The 24,671-nt window shown below is 44.8% G+C and overlaps 2 protein-coding genes across 2 annotated transcripts in view; both read right to left on the bottom strand.

Annotated features, from left to right (window-relative positions):
* TBC1D31 (TBC1 domain family member 31) overlaps positions 1–24,671 on the bottom strand; it is a 266,141-nt gene that overhangs the window by 37,640 nt on the left and 203,830 nt on the right. The gene's annotated exons all lie outside the window — the stretch shown is intronic.
* Positions 839–24,471, bottom strand: LOC115480192 (TBC1 domain family member 31-like). Its single transcript, XM_030218692.1, has 5 exons — positions 24,296–24,471; positions 16,876–17,108; positions 10,964–11,116; positions 1,802–1,937; positions 839–1,375 (listed from the first exon to the last, which is right to left on the bottom strand). The coding sequence occupies exons 1-5, from the start codon at positions 24,365–24,367 to the stop codon at positions 1,337–1,339; spliced, it is 633 nt and encodes a 210-aa protein (XP_030074552.1). The 5' UTR covers positions 24,368–24,471; the 3' UTR covers positions 839–1,336.

The raw sequence follows: 24,671 nt of genomic DNA, 5'->3' as shown, positions 1-24,671 counted from the left end.
GGTAAACTTCCAACAAAACTGTGAAGAGACCAATGGCAGTGAGAAGGTTAGAGCACCGGTCTTGCAATCCAGAGGTGGCCGGTTCAAATCCCGCTGCTGCTCCTTGTGATCCTTGGCAAGCCACTTAACCCTCCATTGCCTCAGGTAGAGACTTAGATTGTGAACCCTCCTGGGACAGAGAAATATCCAGTGTACCTGAATGTAACTTACCTTGAGCTACTACTGAAAAAGGTGTGAGCAAAATCTAAATAAATAATAATAAAAAAGGTAGGGCCATCTCAGACCTCAGTAGGTTTGTAACTTCAACCTTATGTGCAAAGTCTGGATAGGATGAGCTTAAGTAGCTTAATATGAAGGCTCTGAATGAGTGCTTTCTGCTGGAAATGGAGGGTAATGTGTCTGTGTCATTCTTAATATAGATTGTTTGGTCAATTGTGTGTCTCATTATATTTCAGGACTAGTGATAAAATGGTGTAAGGAACTGGTAGTAGACCTGACACCCAAGCTGTTTGAGGCAGCAGTGAAAGCGGTTCTTTCTTTGTCAGAGTGTCCCTTAGAGATGTTCAGCTCAAAGTCCTGCTACATCTCTGCTTCTCACAGCACCAGGCATACAAAGCTAACCTTGTAAACTCAAACAGCTGCAATAAACATAGAGAACATGTGTTTTGGCTAGGTTCACTATATAAAAGTTTTGACAATTATCCATTATCTAATGCAGATTACTGGAAAGCGGGTTCCTTTAGACTCTGGAATTGTGTTATTTGACAATGTCTCTTAGCTCATCTTAAAGAATAAGGCTCTGCAGTTACTCCTAAAAAGGTCTTTCAGTTGCCCTCACACCAAAAAGTATACTGGCACATTGGAGAGACTTTGTGCCATCTTTGCTAATATAGTGACGTTCTGAGCTACATGACATGATGATCATGGAAAAACAAGGCTGTTGGAGGACTTTTCTCTGGTTATGGGGCTCCAATCTGGGCTCCTTCCCTCACAGAGCAAAAACAGCATCAGTTGATTCATAAAAACTATTATATTTGGACAAATGACTATTTGAATTCAAGAAAGTATGGGACAAGCACAGAGGATCTCTAAGGGTGAGGAAGTGATAGCAGAGATGGTATAGGTAAGCAAACTGGATAGGGCATATGGTCTTTATCTGTCATCATTTTCTGTTTTTCTATGTGCATTATTTAATGCTGGCTCAACTATCATCAATAAGATCTATTTACTTATAACCTTCATTAATTGCAATAAGGCATATTAAATTGAAATTAACACGAGTTAGTAAATCTACCACTTAGAGCAAGGAAATACCTGCATTACCTGAATCTGTAACTCAACTTGAGCTTGGGTTTGGAAAGGTGAGGAAACAACTCTGAAATCCAAACCAAATACACAGGTATTCTATCATTTCTACAGCAGAATTATTTGTAGAAACATTTTTACAAAATTAATACTTATTATCAGGACATGATTTATCAGGGGATGAGCCACTTTTCAGGTGCATGAAACAAGACAAATAAGGCATCCAAAGCATAAGAAGATGCCATGATACACCCTCTCCTACATTGTGGTATTAATTATAAAACAGAAAGACTAAGGATTTTTTTAGTACCTGAGAGATATATGCACACAAACATACTTTGGTCCAGGTAAAACCTGGGACCATAAATGTCCCAAATAATTATATGAAAATAAAGGGAAAAATCCCACTAACTATGTTAGCTATCAAATCTATTGACATTTAAAACAGAAGTCTGTCTGTATAAAATAAAAACTATACAAACAAGTTTTTCCAAACCTTTCTTTCAATTTCATCATCCAGCCTCCTGAGTTCCATTTTTCGCTGATTTTGCTGATGATTAAGAAACCGCCTCCTTGCCCTGTCTAGCAGCTCAAGCTCCTTCAATCTTAGATCCCTTTTCGCAGAAGTCAGTCTTCAAAGCCAAAAACACAGCAACAAGGAAAAACATGCCTGACTTAGTTAACATCCACCCTTTATGCAATATATATATAGTGAAAGCAGAAAACCAGAATTTTAAGGAAAACAAAAAGGTATGTTGACCACTACTTAAGCTCTCACTTTCTACAATGCAATATTTTGAAAAGGACCATTGCGGATATATTTTTTGACAACTCAGCACAATTGTGTTTTTGGAAACAGCATCCATTAAAAAAAAAACATTAGCTCTTCTATTTTTCATAAGTCGCAACAGGACATTGGCTTTTGATGTCACTGAAGAATCCAGCTCCATATATAGAAATGCAAAAATATACGTTCCAGTATCACCATATATTACAAAATAAAAAGGACTCATTTTAAACAAAATAATAAAACCCTACTTGGTGAATATGGCATTCATCTATAATAATAATATTTTAAAGAAGGTAACAGTTCCCTATTAATCACATCAGTTTGAGATGAACATTCCCAGAATCAGAAAAATGTTTAAATATTTATGTGACTAGTGAGAATATGAAAAAATATTGAAATCTTTGGGGTTTATTTTTCTTAAGACAAGCTACAGCAGAGATTAGGTTACACTTATGGTAGCCATGGTCATTATATTTAGAACCTCTTATACTTATTGCAAGCCAGAAGCAACACAAGCCACCCTCGTTTCACTGCAGCCATTTTCTACATTTATTACTGATTAAGCAAAGTTACTCACCTGCTGCAGCAGGTGTTCTTCGAGTATAGCAGGCCAAATAGTCTCACATGTGAGTGACGTCATCCAAAGGAGCCCGGTGCGGATGCTGACTAGCAAGTTGTAGAAATTTCTAGCAACATCCCACCAGGCACGCGTTGGTGCCTTCCCGCCTGACGCACGAGCTTGGGTCCCTTGGTCATTATAAAAAGCTAAAGAATGCAACTCCAAGAGGAGGTGGAAGGATATGTCAGAATACCTAGCCTACTACAGGTGAGTAACTTTGCTTTCTCCGAGGACAAGCAGGCCATTGTATTCTCACACGTTGGAATCCCTAGCTACCAGGTTCACTGAAAACAACAGTTCTAGGACAATAGGAACTCAAAACGTCGAGGTCTGTACTCAGTCAACCTGAAACGATTTGTGGACTTATTGTGGAGGTGCAGCATGGAACAGAACAAAACCGGACCTAGGGGGTGGAGCTGGATTCTAGACACCAAACATATTCTGCAGGTCTGTCTGACCGAACTGGCTGTCATATTGGGTATCCTGTTCAAGGCAGTAATGAGATGTGACTGTGTGGACAGATAACCATGTCATAGCTTTGCAAATCTCCTCTATGGAGGCTGACCTCAAGTGGGCTACTGATGTAGCCATGGATCTGATATTATGAGCTTTGACATGACCCTCCAGAGACAGCCCAGCCTGGGTATCAGTAAAGGAAATGCAATCTGTTAGCCAACTGGAAATTTTGCATTTGCTGATGGCTGTCATCCTGTTTGGGTTAAAAAAAAAAAGGGTGGACTGTCTATGGGCTTTAGTCTGCTCCAGATAGAAGGCTAAGGTTCGCTTGCAGTCCAAAGTATGCAGTACACTCTTGCCAGGATGGGCATGTGGTTTTAGAAAAAATGTCAGCAGGACGACTGATTAAGATGGAACTCTTGACACTATCAAAGGAAGGTGCTTTGGGTGCATGCGGAGAACTACTCCGTTGTGGTGAAATTTAGTGTAAGGTGGATTAGATACTAGAACCTGAAGCTTACTGACTACCATCAGAAACCCAACTTTCCAGGTCAACTACTTCAAATGACAGGAATCAAGCGGCTCAAAAGGAGCCTTTATCAGCTGGGTTAAGACAATGTTGAGATACCGTGACACAGTTGGAGGTTTGACTGGGGGGCTTTGTCAAAAGTAAACCTTTCATGAAGCGAACAGCTAGAGGCTGTGCTTACCTCGCACACAGTGATAGTAAGAACTAAGATAAATTGATACAGAGTTGATTTTCAACCAGACTCTGAGAGGTGAAGGAGGTATTCAAGCAGTTTTTGTGTAGGACAAGTGAGGGAATCTAAGGCCTTTCCCTCACACCAGACAGCAAACCTTTTCCACTTAAAAGAGTAACACCATCTAATGGAGTCTTTTCTGGAACCCAGCAAGATGCGGGAGACAACCTCCAGCGAGCCCAAGGTTTCAAAAATTCCATGCTCTCAACATCCAAGCCATGAGGGCCAGGGATTGGAGGTTGGGATGCAGAATAGATCCCTTGTTCTGTGTGAAGAGGGTCGGAAAACAATCCAATCTCCACTTATCTTTGGAGGATAACTCCAGAAGAAGTGGGAAGGGAACCATATCTGTTTCAGCCAGTAGGGCATGATTAGAATCATAGTTCCCTGATCTTGCTCGAGTTTCAGCAAAGTCTTCTCTAAAGAGATATTGGAGGATAAACATGCATGAAACCTTCCCCTCAAGGCAGGAGAAATGGATCTGACACCAGTCTGCCATGTGATCTACAACTACTACTAATCATTTTTGTAACGCTATTAGATGTACGCAGCACTGTACACATTATATGCAGCTACTTTTCTCTGTCCCTAGAGGGCTCACAATTTAAGTTTTATTTGGGGTTTTTTTTGTACCTGGGGCAATGGAGGGTTAAGTGACTTGCCCAATGTCACAAGGAGCTGCAGTAGGAATCGAACCCAGGTCACCAGGATCAAAGCCTGCTGCACTAACCATTAAGCTACTCTGAGCCTGGACCAGAACTGGGGGACTTTGTTGTTGAGAGGAGTGGCTGAGAGACCACTCATGTGTTGCCAAACCCTGCTCAGTCTGTCCGCCAGGCAGTTTTCCTTTCCTGGAAGGTATGTGGCTCAGAGGCCCATCCCATGAAGGAGGGCCCACAGCCTCCTGACATAATGGGTAGGATCCTGTACTCCCCTGCTTGTTCACATAAAATATTGGTTGTCTGTTTGAATAACAATAATATGGTTTTGCACACAATCTCTGAAAGCCTTTAGGGCGTTCCAAATGGCTCACAGCTTGAGAAGACTGATATGAAGATGTTTCCTCAGCAGACCAAGTCCCTTGGGTGTGAAGCCCATCTACATGAGCTTCCCAGCCCCAGTTGTATGAATTCATCATTAGCATTTTTTGTGGATGTGGAATTTGGAATGGTAGTCCCACAGTCAAATTCGTCCGAACTGTCCAACAGAGAAGGGCATGAGCCAATCCTGAGGGAATCTTGATGCCATCCGCTAAGTTCCCAGCTGCCTGAGACAACTGGGAAACTAGGGCCCACTGGGCTTCTCTCAAGTGGAGATGCACAATGGGAGTGAAGAACTGTTGAGGTCTTGTGGCCCATCAACCTCAACATTTGCCGAATTGTGACCTGCATGCTGGCACGGCCCTGCGAAGCGAGCATTGATAAGGTGTCTACTCTGGTTTGTGGAAGAAAAGCCCAAGCCTGCAATGTATCTAGCTGGACTCCCTATGTATTCTAATCGCTGGACTGGGAGCAGACAGGACTTTGGGTAGTTTATAGCCAACCCTAGTAACTCCTACACCTGAATAGTTAGGCATATGGACTCTGACGCCCTCTCTTGCGATGTTTTCTTCACCAGCCAATTGTCCAGATAGGAAAACACATACAATCCCAGCCTGCGCTGATACGCTGCTACTACCACTAGACATCTGTTGAATACCCTGGGAGCTGACACGAGGCAAAATAGCAGTACTGGTAGTACTGTTTTCCTAGGCAAAAATCTGAGATACTTCCTGTCACTGGGAAGTATCGAAATGTGGGTGCAGGCATCCTGTTGGTCCAGAAATCATAGCCAGTCATTTGCTTGAATCATGGGGAGAAGGGTGTCCACAGAAAACATCCTAAACTTTTTTTTGACCAGGAATTTGCTCAGAGTCTTAGGGTCTAGGATGGTATAAAATCCCCCCATTTTTTGGGCATAAAAAGTACCTGGAATGGAATCCCTTCCCTTCCTCCCCTGGTGGTACAGGCGTGATCACATTAGACTGGAGAAGGGGGGATTTCCTCTGCAAGTACCTGCTTGTGCTGACAGCTGATGCTCTCTGTGGGCAATTTGGTGGTTTTTGCTGTGAATGGAGGGCATAACCAAGATGTGTTATTTGAAGAACCTACCACTTATAAGGGGCCACTTGTGATGGTAAAAGTTCAGCCTGCCCCTCACCAGAAGGCCATCTGGGACGATCACTTGGAGTGTGGTTATTCTCTCCCAGAGCAAGCCAAAAGCTCGCCGGCTGGGACTTCTGAGGACGGGGTTGGCAGGCCCAGGGACACTGGCCCTGGGACTGCTGGGCAGAGCAGGAGGGCGGCGGGAATCTATGCCTATGAGAGTAATAAAGTCACTGCCTAGACCCACTGGAAAACCTCCAAGAGGTAGAGGGTGCATGTGGAGGGCGCTAAGATAGTGTTTGGATGGTATCTGTGTGTTTCATGATGAGGTCAGTGACCTCCTCTACTTTAGCTCCAAAAATGTTGTCCCCTCAGCACATGACATTGGCTAACCTTTCTTGAACCGCCGGTTCTAGGTCAGAGACACACATCCATAAGAGTCAGCACATCCCCACACCCATAACGGACGGTCTGGACACCACATCACAAGGAGGAGGAGGAGCGGCTGGGAGGGTCAAACATTTACATCAGGCGTGAATGCTGTTTAAAAATACCATCCTGGAAGCCCAGGCCAAATATATTCCGTGTATTAAAAAAGGAGGGAGGAAGACCAAACGACAGCCGGTGTGGTTAAAAAGTGAGGTGAAGGAAGCTAATAGAGATAAAAGAAAATCCTTGAGAAAATGAAAGAAGGAACCAACTGAAAATAATAAGAAACAGCATAAGGAATGTCATGTAAAATGCAAAGCACTGATAAGGAAGGCAAAGAGGGACTTTGAAGAAAAGACTGCGTTGGAGGTAAAAACACATAGTAAAACTTTTTTTTTTTAGGTATATTAAAAGCAAGAAGCCGGCAAAAGAATCAGTTGGACCGCTATTTGACCGAGGGGTAAAAGAGGCAATCAAGGGAGACAAAGACATAGCGGAGAGATTACATGAATTATTTGCTTTGGTCTTCACCAAGGATGATTTAGAAGAGATACCGGTGCCAGAAATGGTATTCAAAGCTGACGAGTCAGTGAAACTGAATGAAATCTCTATAAACCTAGAGGAAGTAATGGGGCAATTTGACAAATTGAAAAGAAGCAAATCTCCTGGACTGGATGGCATTCATCCCAGAGTTCTGATAGAATTGAAAAATGAACTTGTGGAACTATTGTTAGTAATATGTAATTTATCTTTAAAATCGAGTGTGGCATCGGAAGATTTGAGGGTAGTCCATGTAAAGCCGATATTTTAAAAGGTTCCAGAGGGGATCCGGGAAATTACAGACCGGTGAGCCTGATGTCGGTGCCGGGCAAAATGGTAGAGACAATTATAAAGAACAAAATTACAGAGCATATTCAAAAGCATGGATTAATGAGACAAAGCCAACATGGATTTAGTGAAGGGAAATCTTGCCTCACCAATCTATTACATTTCTTTGAAGGGGGAATAAACATGTGGATAAAGGTGAGCCGGTTGACATTGTGTATCTGGACTGTCAAAAGGTGTTTGACAAAGTACTTCATGAAAGACTTCAGAAGAAATTGGAGAGTCATGGGATAGGAGGTAGTGTCCTTTTGTGCATTAAAAACTGGTTAAAGAATAGAAAAAGAGAGTAGGGTTAAATGGTCAGTATTCTCAATGGAGAAAGGTAGATAGTGGGGTTCCCCAGGGGTCTGTGCAGGGACCACTGCTTTTTAACATATTTATAAATGATCTACAGATGGGAGTAACTAGAGAGGTAATTAAATATGCTGACAACACAAAGTTATTCAAAGTTGTTAAATCGCAAGAGGATTGTGAAAAATTACAAGAGGACCTTACGAGACTGGGAGTCTAAATGGCAGATGACGTTTAATGTGAGCACGTGCAAAGTGATGCTTGTGGGAAAGAGGAACCCAAACTATAGCTATGTAATGCAAGGTTCCACGTTAGGAGTCACCAACCAAAAAGGGATCTTGGCGATGTTGTTGATACGTTGAAACCCTCTGCTCAGTGTGCTGTGGTGGCTAAGAAAGCAAATAGAATGTTAGTTATTATTAGGAAAGGAATGGAAAACAAAAGTGAGGATGTTATAATGCCTTTGTATATGTCCATGGTGCGACTGCACCTCGAATATTGTGTTTAATTCTGGTTCCCGCATCTCAAAAAATATATAGTGGAATTAGAAAAGGTACAGAGAAAGGCAATGAAAATGATAAAGGGGATGGGACGACTTCCCTATGAGGAAAGGCTAAAGCGGCTAGGGCTCTTCAGCTTGGAGAAAAGATGGCTCCCTCAGCCATCTTTTCTCCAAGCTGAAGAGCCCTAGCCGCTTTAGCCTTTCCTCATAGGGAAGTCGTCCCATCCCCTTTATCATTTTCATTGCCTTTCTCTGTACCTTTTCTAATTCCCCTCGAGATATGATAGAGGAGTATAAAATAATGAGTGGAGTGGAATGGGTAGATGTGAATCGTTTGTTTACTCTTTCCAAAAATACTAGAACTAGGGGGCATACAATGAAGCTACAAAGTAGTAAATTTAATACGAATCTGAGAAACTTTGTCTTCACTCAACGTGTAATTAAACTCTTGAATTCGTTGCCAGAGAATGTGGTAAAGGTGGTTAGCTTAGCAGGGTTTTAAAAATGTCTGGACGGCTTCCTAAAGGAAAAGTACATAGACCATTATTAAACTGACTTGGGGAAAATCCACTGCTTTTTTCTGGGATAAGCAGCATAAAATGTACTGAACTCCTTCGGGATCTTGTCAGGTATTTGTGATCTTGATTGGCCACTGTTGAAAAGATTGTGGACTCAAATCCAGCAGCAATCAACAAGAATATTGACTGGATTAATTACATTACTAGAGCTTTAAAAGGGCCTTTCCACTTTAACTGATGAACTTACAGGATGGTTAGATAGTGCCTTTGGAAACTGCCGTATTTGTATTTGTGAGATGTTGGTTGTATAATCCACTGTGTTAAAGGTTTGATTCAACATTTGACTGAATCTGCTTTAACTGAAAGAAATCCTACCATAGCTGCCTATGCACTGTATGACCCATTACAAGCTGATGCACATAATGCTTATGATACCATGCATGCAACCTATCCCACTAAATGGTATCCTATGTGTTAACATGCATCTCTCTCTCTGATCCCACTGTTCCCCACATTGTAGATATAAAAGATTCTTTTTAGAGTATGTTTTATTTTGTACCTTGCACTTATATTAGCCTACCACTTTGATATCATGCCATCCTGTTGCCCTCTTCCTTATTTCAGCTCTAATACTGGCTTTTATTCTGTTCTTTATACATTTGCTTAAGATTTTTGAGTATACCTTTTTCTAAGACTTAAATTCAACATACTGTTGTCTAAATTTTGACTTCTTTACATGTTTTTTTTTTGGTATGCTGTCATTTGCGGTTTAGAATATTCTGCAGAATTAGAAGCAGATTACCCCGTTTTCCTTAGACCTTGTCACTGATTACTATGGTACTATAGGCATTATAAAGTTACTCCAGAGTGATGATAATACTGAAAAATTTTGCAAATCCCTTGGTTGACTGTTTTCAAGTTCACCCAAAGAAGCTAGCATGCCTCCCACCTCACAGTCAACGTTTAAAACTTGTTTGGTAAGGACAGGTACTACCAAACCCCATTCTCTTCCTTTGGAGGTATATAATTATAAAGGTATATGGAAATTAACCATACACAATGTTGCTACCATTTTACTCTGTGATGGAAATCCTAACTGTTGCCTTCAACCTATTCTTAGTTACATCAGTACTTATAAGAAACGTTATATCTTTCAATGAACTACTATTATCCCTAACAGATTAATCAGAGTCATTGATTGGTTTAGCATTTGAACTGACATAACAAGTTTTTTCTTTTTCAGAATGAGGTTAACATTTTTTGACAGTTACTTTGGAGATATTCCTAATGAATATGTTATGAGGCATATCTGTACCATTAACATCATTTGTTGACTGAATGGGCCCACCACAATACCCACAGATATATTCCTTCCCTCCCTGGGTCTAAGTACACCACTTCCACAGTGTACCTAGATCTCTTCAATTTTAATGGATAAGGCATACAAATCCAGGTTCCCAGCACTTTAATATACAGTGTTAGAGTATAACATGGCACTCTTAAAACAGCAAGATTTGAAAAAGCCCAAATGGTTCACAAGAACCTATTTTAAGGAAAAGTTGAATGCTAGCTGAAGGAAGCTTTAAAAATTCTTTAATGCCTATGTTTGAGAAATATAAATTTAAAACTATTGTTAAAAGACTCACTATTGTACTAAATATTTTTATATCACTGTATTCCTAAAAAATACAAAATTAGATATTTAATCTGTATAGCCACCAATAATGAGTGTAAAAAAAACCCCAAACTTCTAAAGGGATCAAATGCAGTAATAGCAGTATATCATCAGCTGCGAGAAAGACACTGATATGCTTGGCAAAAGCTTTTGAAACAAATAAGAAAATGTTGAAAAGATTGCCTAGGTGCAAGGTATGGTGGATTTTGTATTCATGCACTTTGCACTCAATTTTCAAAAGAACTACTTAGGCATCTGCTATTTAGGTGACTATACATGTAGAGGTAAAACACATATGCATTTGAAAATACTGTAAGTATGTTTACATCCTTATCTGTGCCCTCGACCTAAACACACCACAAGTAGAAAGTCGTTTTACTCTAGCTAAAAGTACACACACATATTTGGTCACTGTGAGAGAGACAACAGCCTACCAGAGCAGTCTAATCTAGTACCTACTCTGTTGTCTGGCTAAATCCCTTTCAAAATTATTTTTTATAATGTTTACTTGGGCAAAGATCCTCTGTGTTTTGAGATGCTGAATGCATGACTTTCAGACTGGGTGATACTAGGTATCTGGTGACTGACCTCTGCCTTTGCTCGATTACTTTGCGTTCCTCTTCCAATAAAATCTTTCTCCTTTGATTTTCAGCCTCTTGAAGGAGATTTTGCTCTTGGTACCATGCTTCATCTTCTGCTTTTCGTTTTTGTGCTTCAGCTTCCATTTCATGAGCTAATTGCCTGCAAGAAACACAAATGTATTTATTTGAGCAAAAATAGTGAAGTATAAAGACAAAGCTCAGGATATACATTGGTCAGGGGCCACAGGAACAAAGTGAAATGAATCTGCTATATAAAAAAGTTCCTTTTCAATTCTTTATACAAATGTAGCACAGTGCTTCACAAACTGTGTGTGGTGCAATTATATGAACCCTAGCTCTATCTTGCTGCTTGTACTGTTGCAGGATGTTTTAGAGGCCTAGTGATAATGTTAATACTTTTTTCCCCAAATAAGGATTTAGTGACTCCATTTGGGGCTGCAATCTACAGACTGGGAAGCATTGAAATACAGCATTTTTTTTTTATATATTGTGTCATTTATTGTCATCTCCCCCATGAATAACTTATTAAAACTGGAAATTTCTGCTTTGTCTATTTTTATATCAAAGAGTGATTCACATTTCATTGGAATAAGTTTATACATTTATTGTCCATCTGAATTGTACCTAGTATTTTCACACACCATTTACAGATTATTCTAGTATATCGTGGCAGAGGTTCAATGTCATGCAGTAGCAGAGCGTGTAAAGCTTGCTTTATATGCAGAAATGGCCTTTTATAAAATTATATGGACACCACATAAAGGCAATCCCAGAGATATAACTGTAATACATGCACACATGTACATAGGAACCGGCTCTGTGGGTGCTTGAGCGCCCCCAATATTGAGAAAATTCCTTGTATGTGTCCAGGGAGTGGCTGTTTCCATTGGGCTTAACACCCCCAATAATTTTGAAAAGTTGGCTAATATGCACATGTACATCTTGACAGTACACTGAAGCAGGTGTAAATATGTGCATCAGTATTTGTTTGCTACTTGTGCTGGAACTGGGAGGATATTTTGTAATGACAACATAGGCATTTATCTTCAAAACCAATCTCTGGCATTAACAATTCAATAACTAATTTTTTTGTTTGAACATCAAAACTGAAAGAGCACTTCACTTGGGTTACAACCATTATAATATCATTGGTCCATTATTATCATCTCTCAATACCTCTACTGTACACAAAGAAAAACAATTATATTTTGAAAGTTGAGGCTGAAGTTCAGCACACATATTCCACTCTGGTATACCATATTCTGAAATAAGTGCTTCATGGAAAAAACTCTTCTTCAGAAAACCAAATTAAATTTCTATAGTGGCCCAACTTAATCTTCTATGTACTGCAAACAAGAAAATGGTGACAGCCTCTTATATACCGTTTATCAAATCAATTAACTTTACCCAGTTTAACCTCATAAACAACAGTTGGCTACATCCAAAGCTACCATGAACCAACACACAAGCATAACATGATCAAATCTATAGCCTGGGTCCTGAGCTTTGTAGGGAGAAGAGGAAGGCCAGGCGTCGGATGTAGGGAGAAGAGGAGGGCCAGACGTTGGATGTAGGGAGAAGAGGAGGGCCAGACGTCGGATGTAGGGAGAAGAGGAGGGCCAGACGTCGGATGTAGGGAGAAGAGGAGGGCCAGGCGTCGGATGTAAGGAGAAGAGGAGGGCCAGGCGTCGGATGTAGGGAGAAGAGGAGGGCCAGGCGTCGGATGTAGGGAGAAGAGGAGGGCCAGGCGTCGGATGTAGGGAGAAGAGGAGGGCCAGATGTCACGAGGGAGAAGAGGGACAGACACTGGATGAGGGGGAGAAGGGACATATGCCAGAAGAAAATGGGGAGAAGAGGGACAGACACTGGATGAGGGGGGTAGATGCTGGATGGAAAGGGGAGAGAGGATGCAGAAGTTGGATGGAACTGGGGAGAGAGAAAGGCCTGAGTGGATGACCTGAAGAGAGAGAGAGAGACCTAAGTGGATGACCTGAAGAGAGAGGGGGGCAGACGCTGCATGGAAAGGGGGAGAGAGAGAGGGGGCAGACGCTGCATAGAAAGGGGGAGAGAGAGGGGGGCAGACGCTGCATGGAAAGGGGGAGAGGGGGCAGACATTGCATGGAAAGGGGGAGAGGGGGCAGACGCTGCATGGAAAGGGGGGAGAGGGGGGCAGACGCTGCATGGAAAGGGGGGGCAGATGCTGCATGGAAAGGGGGGGCAGATGCTGCATGGAAAGGGGGCAGACGCTGCATGGAAAGGGGGGAGAGAGGGGGCAGACGCTGCATGGAAAGGGGGGAGAGAGAGAGGGCGCAGGCGCTGGATAGAAAGGGGAAAGAGAAAGAGGGAGCAGATGCTGAATGGAAAGGGGGGGATAGAGGGAGCAGATGCTGAATGGAAAGGGGGGAGAGAAAGAGCGAGGGAGCAGATGCTGAATGGAAAGGAGGGAGAGAGAGGGGTAGATGCCGGCGAGAGTTAAGAAGAGATTGAGGGAAAAAGAAACAAGAGACTGGGACCAACACGATTAGAAAAAGTAAACGGCCAGACAATAAAGATAGGAAAAAATGAATTTTATTTTTAGTTTAGGATAAAGTAGTGTGGTAGCTGTGTTAATAAATACAGAAAATGGACATAAGGTGATATCTTTATTGGACTAATTTTAATACATTTTTGACTCATGTTTGGAGACCCAACCCTCCTTTCTCATGTCAGAACAGAATACCTTAACAGCAGTATACTGTCCTGACTTGAGGAAACAGGTTTTGGCCTCTGAAAGCTAATTGAAAAATGTATTTAGTCCAATAAAATGGTATCATCATATTTTCCATTTTTGTTTTATTTGTTAACCTATAGTATAATGATTAAAATATGCCAGTTTTTAAAATTTGCATCTGCTGTTGAGACCTACGAGACTACCATACGAAATCTCTGCTGCCATTCTGAAACTACAGCGGCGGGCAGGGAAATAGCAGCAGCGCAGTAGGAAGGAAAGAAAATGCTCACCCCCACAGAGGCCACTAGACCACCAGGGCCCTTCAGGTAGAACCGGGATGGCGGGGGCATCGGCTGCAGTGGTAAGGGGGACAGCAACACAGTGGTAGAGGGGAATATTGAGCAGCAGCCGGGTGGGTGGCCCAGACCACTCTTAGTGCCCAGGGGCCATATTCCTGGAAACTATCCAGTAGAGCAGCCAAAGATACTTGGGGACTGGTAAGGTGGACAAAAGGTCACCTGCAAAACTAGCTACGGTAAAGATGTCCTTGCCCAGCCTCATCCACTGATTTCTGGATTGCTTTGTATTTCCTGTATCAGCACAAAAAGCAGGGGTGAGAGTAGGCAGCCCTACCTAGTGCCCCAGCCTATGGCAATGGGTTCCGTGAGGATTCCATTAATCAATATTTCTGCTTGGGGTTATTATACAAGGCCCTCACTGCATCTTAAGAGAGACTCCATATGAAATATGCCAAAAAAAAAAAAAACCAAACAAAAACTTCCAAGACACTCTGTCATAGTAGCATATTTTATCCTATCTGTCTCCGTCACATCCAGGGCACAGACTGCAGAAGTCTGTTGGGCAAAAAAGGGGGAACCATTTTAGAACTAGTCCTTGCTGGAGTGCAGGGCATAGTACGAGAGGCAATGGTGTTGATTCCAATGGAAAACAGTGATCATAACATGATCAAGTTTGAGCTACTATCTGGAATGAAGCCACAAAGGAAATCTACTGTAGCAGCATTTAATATTTGAAAGGGCAACCACGATTAAATGAGGACAATGGTTAAAAAGAAGCTAAAAGGATCATATGCAAGGATAGGACATTAATTCAGATATGGACATTGTTTAAAAATACCATCTTGGATGCCCAGACCAGATGCATTCCATATATTTACAAAGGTGGAAAGAAGAGAAAATGACAACAAGCATGGTTAAAAGGTGAAGTGAAAGAGGCTATTAGAGCCAAAAGAATGTTCTTCAAACAACAGAAAAAGGACCCAAATGAAGAAAATAAGAAGCAACATAAGCACTGGCAAGTTAGATGCAAAGCATTGATAAAGAAGGTTAAAAAAAAAGAAAATGAAGACTAACTTGCTGCAGAGGCAAAAACACACACTAACAACTTTGGCAGGTACATCACAAGCAGAAAGCCTGTTAGAAGGCTAGAACGAGCATGGAATAAAAAGAAAGACGACTCTACACTCAACGCTAGGAAACAACTACAAAGAAAATACAAATACACCATTAGACAAACTAAAAGATCATATTACAAAACTAAAATTGGACCAGACTACAAGGATACACATAAACTTTTCCAACTCGTGAACAAATTACTAGATACTACACCAGTTACTTCTAACGGCATAGACACCCCATCAGCAGACAATCTTGCGAAATACTTCAAAGAGAAAATTGTAAAGTTACGACTCACGTTACCTATCAATACCATTGACTACGCAAAACTCCTGGATTGCCTAGACCCAATCCCTGGTGAACATCCAGCTGACCGAACCTGGACTAACTTCGACACACTCTCAGGTGATACCATCTCCCAAGCGATCGGAAGATTCGCCAAGTCAGTAGGTTATTTATGTCAGACGAGGGCGGGCCTAGGAGGAAAGGAGGGACGTCCGAAGACTCGGCGAAGAGGCGATCAGCTGTTCTTCTTGCCCATGCAGCGCATTCACACAGAGGTGAGAGGCGCTGCGCGGGCCCGGTAAGACGGAGGGGGCCCAGTGGAGGGGGGGAGCGGTGGGGGCAGAGGATGGCGGGAGGCGGAGCTGGGGAGAAAGAGAGGAAGGGAGGGGGCCGGGGCAGCTTAAAGTTTTGATTTTTTAATGCAGGGGGAAGGCCGTCCATAAAGGACACTCCTGACGAGCGCCTTTGCCCACTCCAGATCCTTTTTCTTTTTACATTTGCAGGGGGAGCGGGGAGCAGCGGCGACCTCAGGCGTCAATAAAGGACGCTCCTGACGAGCGTTTTTGCCCCCTTCACGGTTTTTTGTTTTTACATTTAAGTTTTAGCCGGGCAGCCACAACAAGAGGTACAGACCTCTCGCTAGCTTTCCCGTAGTTTGCCATCGTTAGGGCAAGCGGAAAACTTTAGTGCATCTCATTTCAATAGGGGTTCTACACAATTTGCTCATCTGCATTCCGTTTTCGTTTGCTGCTACCGTCGTCGGAAATTGGGCTTTAATGCATGCCAGGGTAGGAAAACTGTTCGTTAAAGGCTCGTTAAAGTCTTGCCCCCAGTGTACTTGAGGTTCAAGGGTGAGGAAGTTATCCATAATTATTCCTAGAATCTTCAATCGGTACTCTAGTGAGTAGGTAATACCATCTACTGTCTGTTTTGGGCTATCAGGAAAAGAACATCTTACAGACGAGGACAGAAAAGGACATTTAACATATTTGTGAGGAGACATGGCACAGCATAACTGACAGGTGGATAATTAATATACAGCTATTCCCATATCAACTAAGTCTCTTCCTTCCAATTATCCACCTCCTTTCTGCAAGATACCAGAGGACTAAGTTTCCATTAACTGAACAGAAACCTACTTTCCTCTGATTAACAGCAACAAAACTTGTCGTTCCCCGCCCAAATAAAGGTTCTTCAAGGGTTCAATTCCCTATATTTTCTTGCTCCCTCCAAAACTATGGTGCTTTAGTTGATCCCTAACCTTGCACTTGATTAGCCATGCAGGAAGTCTATAGTATGAACAAATCATGATTGAATGAAAGTCGGCATACAAATAAGTTATTAATGAGACAATAATTCATAAACTATTTTTCACATATCATGCACTTATAAGTTTACAGTATAAATACAGAGATTTTTAGCAAATACATGAAGTGTTTTGTCAGATTTTAGACCAAGAATATGGAAGGTCAGAAGTAACCAGAGTACCTTTCTCGTAAGTATTCCAGCTCCTCCTGTCTAATCCTCTCTCGCTCCTGATTCTGAAAGTCTACAATGAATTTAGGATATTTGTTAAATATGGGATATTGCCCTTTAGTGAGGGGAATAAAATCTTCCAGCAGATGCTTTGGATGGATATCTGCTGGGGTGGCCTCCATGAGGTGGTAAGCTTCTTTAATGATAGTGCTAACATCCAAGGTATTCCGATGATGGAAGAAATACTATAAAAAGAAAGAAATGTATGTTAACAACAGGGAACCCAGGATCAGTACTAACAAGTGGCATTCATACTCAATATTATGATCACTATAGACTCCAATGCTCCTGTATCGTTTCTCCCATCTTCCTATAACCTATCATTTGAACGGAGTTTTTTTCCTCTTCTAACTTTGATTTGTAAACCACCTTATCTTGATAGGAAAGGCTGTACATTAAATTCAATAAACCATAAACCATATTCATTCAACCTACCAGTTCAGATTAGAATATGCTTATACTTAGAAAAATCCAATAAATAATGTAGTTGCAAAACTCCAAATACAATGTACCAATGCTACACCTGATGCTATAATATATTAACTACTAAATAAATGTTCATTACAATATTTTCTCAATGCACAATAGAGGAATCCATAAATAATGGTGTGATAAGGCTTCCTTCAGACTATATTGTCAGTCACTCATCATCCAATGACACTTCAAAGTGAATATAATTCTTTAATCTCTTTCAATGGGTCATTCCCAAAGGCTGTATATATGCTTCAAAACCAGTTATATTAAAATTTAAAAAAATTTGCCTCTTTAAATTATTTTATGTAAACAATTCACCTTTACCACATATTGTGCAAAACTGAAAATTTTTTTTTTTAAATCATGTACTTATCTTAAAATGTAAAATTATGTATCATACCTGATAATTTTCTTTCCATTAATCATAGCTGATCAATTCATAGACTGGTGGGTTGTGTCCATCTACCAGCAGGTGGAGATAGAGAGCAATCCTTTTGCCTCCCTATATGTGGTCATGTGCTGCCGGAAACTCCTCAGTATGTCGATATCAAAGCTCCATCCGCAGGACTCAGCATGTAGAGAATTACACCCACAAAGGGACACTCTGCCCAGCTCACCACCGCCGAAACGGGGGAGGGGAATCCGTCCAGCTCATCCCCGCGGAGCGGGGGAGGGACACCACCCCGCCGATGCGGGGGATCTGGCTTATCCTGCAACCGTGGGAGGAGCTGACTGACTGTAACACCGCCGAAGCGGGAGGGGTACAAAGCTGCCCTACAGCCGCACGAAGCGGGAGGGAGCGCCGGCAGAATTTATGTCTCAATCCAGCCCCGTAAAACGGAGGGGAGAGGAATGCAGCAGCTCACTGTAACACAAACTCGTCTCAACTCTTGAAGAATCCAATTGAAAAAACTTGAACACGAAGTCCTCCTGAACAGGGACTGAAGACTAAACTTGAACCTGAAATGCAACCAGAATATAAACAGTACAGATATCTGGGAGGGGCTATGGATTGATCAGCTATGATTAATGGAAAGAAAATTATCAGGTATGATACATAATTTTACCTTCCATATCATCATGCTGATCAATCCATAGACTGGTGGGATGTACCGAAGCAGTACTCAACCAGGGCGGGACATTGAAATCCCTGACCGCAACACTGAAGCTCCAAACCGGGCCTCCGCCCGAGCAGCCACAGTCAAGCGGTAATGCCTGGAGAAGGTATGGGCCGATGCCCAAGTTGCCGCCTTGCAAATCTCTTCCAAGGAGACGGACCCGGCCTCTGCCATCGAGGCCGCCTGAGCTCTAGTGGAGTGAGCCTTCAGCTGGATAGGCGGCACCTTCCCCGCGGCCACATAAGCTGCTGCAATGGCTTCCTTGACCCATCTTGCCACTGTAGACTTAGCAGCCTGCAGACCCTTACGAGGACCTGCAAACAGGACAAACAGATGATCCGATTTCCGGAAATCATTGGTCACTTCCAAGTATCTGATGATGACTCGTCTCACATCCAGATATTTGAGAGCAGAGTATTCCTCTGGGTAGTCCTCCCTACGAAAGGAAGGGAGACAGAGCTGCTGATTCACATGGAAGCGAGAAACAATCTTGGGCAGGAAGGAAGGCACTGTGCGAATAGTCACTCCTGCCTCAGTGAACTGCAGAAAAGGCTCTCGACATGAGAGTGCCTGGAGCTCGGAAACTCTTCTGGCTGAAGTGATAGCCACCAAAAAGACTGCTTTCAACGTCAGGTCTTTCAGAGATGCCCTCGACAAGGGTTCAAAAGGCGGCTTCTGCAAGGCTCTTAGCACCAGGTTGAGATTCCACGCAGGCACCACTGAGTGCACAGGAGGGCGCAGGTGATTAACTCCCTTGAGAAAACGTACCACATCTGGCTGCGAAGCCAGGGAAGCACCCTTCAGGCGGCCCCTGAAGCAAGCCAGAGCCGCTACCTGGACTTTAAGGGAACTGAGCGACAGGCCTTTCTCCAGACCTTCTTGCAGGAACGCCAGCACTGAAGAAATTGGAGCAGTGAAGGGAGAAAGTGAGCCTGCTTCACACCACGCTGCAAAGGTACGCCAAACCCTGGCGTAAGCAGTAGAAGTAGAGCGCTTCCTCGCTCTCAGCATAGTGGCGATGACCTTGTCTGAGAAGCCCTTCTTCCTCAGACGCTGCCGCTCAATAGCCAGGCCGTAAGACCAAAGGGGGAGGGATCCTCCATCACCACGGGACCCTGATGCAACAGGCCCTGCTCCACTGGCAGTCGCAGAGGGTCGTCCACTGAGAGCCTGATCAAGTCCGCATACCAGGGACGTCTGGGCCAGTCCGGACCCACCAGGATTATCCAGCCCGAATGCTTTGCCACCCGGTCTAGTACCCTGCCCAACATGGGCCAGGGTGGGAACACTGTTGGAGAAGAGCATCTACTCCCAGAGATCGAGGGTGCTGAAAAAGCGCGGCACTTGGCAATTGGCCGATGATGCCATCAGATCTAGGCTCGGCTGGCCCCAGCGCTTCGTGATGTCCAAGAACGCCTGAGTCGATAACTGCCACTCTCCGGGATCCAAGGTATGGCGACTGAGAAAGTCCGCCTTGACATTCATGACTCCGGCAATGTGGGCCGCTGACAGCTGTTCCAGGTTCGCTTCCGCCCACTGGCATAGATTCATGGCTTCCTTGGCTAGAGGGACGCTCTTGGTACCTCCCTGGCGGTTGACATAGGCCACAGCCGTGGCATTGTCCGACAGGACCCGTACTGGCTTCAACGCCAGTACCGGGAGGAACTCCAAAAGCGCCAACCGAATGGCTCTGAGTTCCAGGAGGTTGATAGACCACTTTGCCTCTGCAGGAGACCAGAGCCCCTGCGCTGTCCTTCCCATGCAGTGGGCTCCCCAGCCCGTCAAAGAGGCGTCCGTCGTGACGACAATCCACTCTGGGGTCACAAGAGGCATCCCTGCAGACAACTTGTCTGTCTTCAGCCACCAGCTCAGCGCCTTGCGCACTGCTGGGTCCAAGGGAAGGCGCACAGCATAATCCTCTGACACCGGAGTCAAGCGCTGCAGCAGAGAGTGTTGTAGCGGTCTCATATGAGCCCTGGCCCAGGGCACTACTTCCATCGTGGCCGTCATAGAGCCCAACAGCTGCACATAGTCTCAAGCCCGAAGCAGAGAGGCTACTAGGAACTGGTCCACCTGAGCCTGAAGTTTGACAATCCGATTGTCCGGCAGGAACACTCTGCCCATTTGGGTGTCGAATCGAACTCCCAGATACTCCAGGGACTGAGTCGGGCGCAGCTGGCTTTTCTCCCAGTTGATGATCCACCCCAGGGAGCTCAAAAGAGCAATCACCCGGTCCACAGCTTTGCCGCACTCTGCATAAGAGGGGGCTCGGATCAACCAGTCGTCCAGAAAAGGATGAACTTGTACTCCTTCCTTTCGCAGGAAGGCCGCGATGACCACCATTACTTTGGAGAAGGTCCGCGGAGCAGTAGCCAACCCGAACGGGAGGGCTCTGAACTGGAAGTGTCGGCCCAGGACTGCAAAACGCAGAAAGCGTTGATGAGGAGGCCAGATGGGAATATTCAAGTACGCTTCCTTGATGTCCAAGGATGCCAGAAACTCCCCTGCCTTCACTGCCGCTATAACAGAGTGGAGAGTCTCCATGCGAAAGTGCCGAACTTTCAAGGCCCGATTGACCCCTTTGAGGTCGAGGATAGGCCGTACAGAACCTCCTTTCTTTGGTACCACAAAGTAAATAGAGTAACGTCCCTTGCCAAGCTGATTTTCTGGCACCGGAACGACCGCACCCAGGCGGATCAGATTGTCCAAGGTCTGCTGCACTGCCACAGCTTTGACCGGAGACTTGCAGGGAGAGAGTACAAACCCGTCTCTTAAGGGTCGGCAGAACTCTAGCTTGTAGCCGTCTCTGATGACTTCCAGCACCCAAGCGTCTGAAGTTACCCTGGTCCACTCGCCCAGAAACGAGGACAGGCGTCCTCCAATCTGCACTGGGCCATGGACCAGGACCCCGTCATTGGGTACGAGACCCTGGGGGAGGACCGGAGGGCGCACCTCCGGGACGGCGGTCTCTGCGAAAGGAATGCTGCTTGGAGGAGAAGTTCCTCTTGAAGGAAGAGGGGGCAGAGGAGCCCGACTTGCCCAGGCGGTACCGACGAGCTTCCTGAAACCGTCCTCTGGAGTTACCGGGGCGAGCACTGGCCCGAGCCCTGACCTCTGGTAACCTCTTGCCCTTAGACGTGCCGAGATCGGTCACAATTTTGTCCAGCTCGACCCCAAAGAGCAGCTTGCCTTTAAAAGGCAACTTAGCCAGGCGGGACTTAGAGGCGTGGTCCGCAGACCAATGTTTCAGCTAAAGCCACCGCCACGCAGAGACTGTCTGAGCCATACCTTTAGCCGAGGCTCTCAAGACATCATACAGTAAGTCTGCCAAATAAGCCAAGCCCGATTCCAGGGCCGGCCAATCAGCCCTCAAGGAAGGATCCGAGGGGGAAGCCCGCTGCACAATCGTCAGGCACGCCCTGGCCACGTAGGAGCCGCAAACTGAGGCCTGCAAACTTAAGGCAGCCGCCTCAAAGGACGACCTTAAGGCCGCCTCCAATCTTCTGTCTTGGGCGTCCTTTAGGGCCGTGCCACCTTCCACCGGCAACGCCGTTTTCTTAGTCACCACAGTGATTAAAGAATCCACGGTAGGCCAAAGAAAGGCCTCCCGTTCACCTTCAGGCAGAGGATAGAGGCGGGACATAGCCCTAGCCACTTTGAGGCTCGCTTCCGGAACATCCCATTGAGCCGAAATTAAGGTGTGCATGGCATCATGCACGTGGAAGGTTCTAGGCGGGCGCTTCGTCCCCAGCATAATGGCGGAGCCAACAGGGGCTGAGGGAGAGACGTCCTCTGGAGAGGAAATCTTCAAAACGCTCATGGCCTGCACTAACAGGTTGGGCAAATCCTCTGAGCGAAAGATCCGCGCTGCAGAGGGGTCATCCGCTCCATCCGAGCGGGAATCCGTCTCCTCCAAGGAATCCCCAAAGGACCGTTGGGAGAACTCAAATACGCTGCCCTCATCTACATCAGAGGAAACAGAGTCCTCTAAGGCCTGGGAATCCACCCGAGGGCGTTTACTTCCGGGGGCCTCAACCCCTTTATCGGACAAGGGAGAAGGGGCAGCGTTTTGCATAAGAAAGGCCTGATGCAGCAGCAAAAATAAACTCGGGGGAGAAACCCTCCAGACTGTGCACTTCAGCAGCCTGGGCCACAGCCCTAGATGCACCCTCAACCGGCGCTCGCAAGAGCGGGGGAGAAAATGCTGCGCATCCAAGATGGCGTCCGGCGCGACACTCCGCGAAGGAGCCGCGCGGGAAGAACGGCGCTTAACTTTAGCCGCTTTTTTGCCGTCACCCAAATCAAGGGCGGCCATGGCATTAACGTCTCCCAGCTCAAGGGCGGCCCAAGAAGAAGCCGTCCGAGCAGAGTGGCCGGCCAAGATGGCGGAGGCGAGCAGCGGGGGATGGGCGTATATGGCGGGAAAAACCACCGCACCGGAGGAAGACCCGGGACACTGACCAGCCTCCGAACCGACACCCAACAAGGGCGAATCAGACTTTAAGACCCCCGCATCCCCGCTAGAAGCGCACACGCGGTCCGGGGAGCGATTCTTCGCGCCCTCGCCCTCCGACGCCATAGGCCACGTGGAGATCGATCGGGGAACCCCCTGCCCGCTATAAAAAGGTAAAAATTACCTGCTTCTCGCTCCGAGCTGTAAAGACCTGGTGTCCCAGTGAGTAGCTGCAATAAACGTTTAAATAAACGTCGAAATAAACGCCCTTAAGGACGCCCAAAATTTTTTTTTTTTTTTTTTTTTTAACGGAGCCAGCGGGAGGGGGGAGAAAAGGAGGGACCTGGCGCCACCAGGTTTGCACTTGCTCAAGAAGAGCCCTCAACCCCAGGTACTCAACAAAACCTAAAAATTAGGCTTGGAGACCTAGCCAGAGCTGCTGCTGTGTGTGACCACCACCTGCTGAGATAGAGAACATACTGAGGAGTTTCCGGCAGCACATGACCACATATAGGGAGGCAAAAGGATTGCTCTCTATCTCCACCTGCTGGTAGATGGACACAACCCACCAGTCTATGGATTGATCAGCATGATGATATGGAAGTGCTGTTCGTGTCATGGCATCTCTGAACACCGAGCTACTTTCAAAATACCTTCACACGAGAAGCTCTAAATATAAACAGCTGTCTTTAGATTCAGTCATGTGCCCGACCACGGGTTTCGTCTCTCCAGAGCACTTCAAGGACTCAAGTGACATTTCAGGTAAATTATGTGCAAGGAATCCCTCTAATTTTAACACTATAAATCAAGGGTGGGCAACCACGGTCCTCAAGGGCCACAACCCAATCAGGTTTTCAAGATTTCTGCAATGAATATGCACAAGATATATTTGCATATTATGGAAGTAATACCTGCAAATCAATCTCATGCATATTCATTGCAGAAATTTTGAAAACCTGACTGGGTTGTGGCCCTTAAGAACCATGCTTGACCGCCCCTGCTATAAACTGCATTCTTTCTAAGGGATAGGTGGGCCTAGAATTAAGATATAGGCTGCTGATGCATTAGCAGTATGGATTTTGACAAGGTTAGCTTGACTCTGATGTCCTCTCAGCTGCTAGACTCAGCTATGTGCAGTGTTCAGTAGTAAATGGGTAAACATGCACAAGCACATTGGATATGCTTAATGAGTCAGATCTGGTTTACAATGGTGCACCCAATGCATTTCAGGAAATAAAGCTGTCATTTAAGAAGCAACGGTGACCAAAAATCAGTGAGCAAAATTTGAAACAATACATCAGTTTACCATATTAATGGCTCAGGTTACCTCAAAATCATCTCTTTGATTACACTGCAGCAAAGGTGCTCGGGAACATATCACATATGCTGCTGCCGCCATCAGAAAGAAGGAGGGGTGATTGGAAAATGCATTGTCAAACAATTTCAGCCATTCTTCTCTTGTTAAAACCTCAGAGAATAGTGTTTCCAGAAGAGGCCAGACGTAGATCTAAAACAATCAGGAAATCAAAAATTTTTTTTTAAGTTTCATACCTTATCAAAAGACAACACAGATCCATAGGGAGTCATTTTATAACTGTACTCAAGCAGGGCCAGTCTTAGCAAGTGCGGGGCCCTAAGCAGACCAATTTGATAGGGCCCCATCCTAGCCCCGCCCCCACCCTAGCTCTTTTTCACCACATTTG

Source organism: Microcaecilia unicolor, chromosome 1 (assembly GCF_901765095.1).
Source record: "Microcaecilia unicolor chromosome 1, aMicUni1.1, whole genome shotgun sequence".
NCBI classification, from domain to species: Eukaryota; Metazoa; Chordata; class Amphibia; order Gymnophiona; family Siphonopidae; genus Microcaecilia; species Microcaecilia unicolor.
Note: the sequence above shows the minus strand (reverse complement) of the source record. Positions and strands in the feature narration are given on the sequence as shown.

Excerpts from the sequence above, each read along its gene's own strand:
- LOC115480192 (XM_030218692.1), bottom strand. The coding sequence starts at position 24,367 with ATGGCGGCAGCAGCATATGTGATATGTTCCCGAGCACCTTTGCTGCAG. Across the intron at positions 17,109-24,295 it reads ATCAAAGAGATGATTTTGAG|TATTTCTTCCATCATCGGAA; the intron begins GTAACCTGAGCC and ends TTCTTTTTATAG. Across the intron at positions 1,376-1,801 it reads ATGATGAAATTGAAAGAAAG|AGTTGTTTCCTCACCTTTCC; the intron begins GTTTGGAAAAAC and ends TTTGGATTTCAG.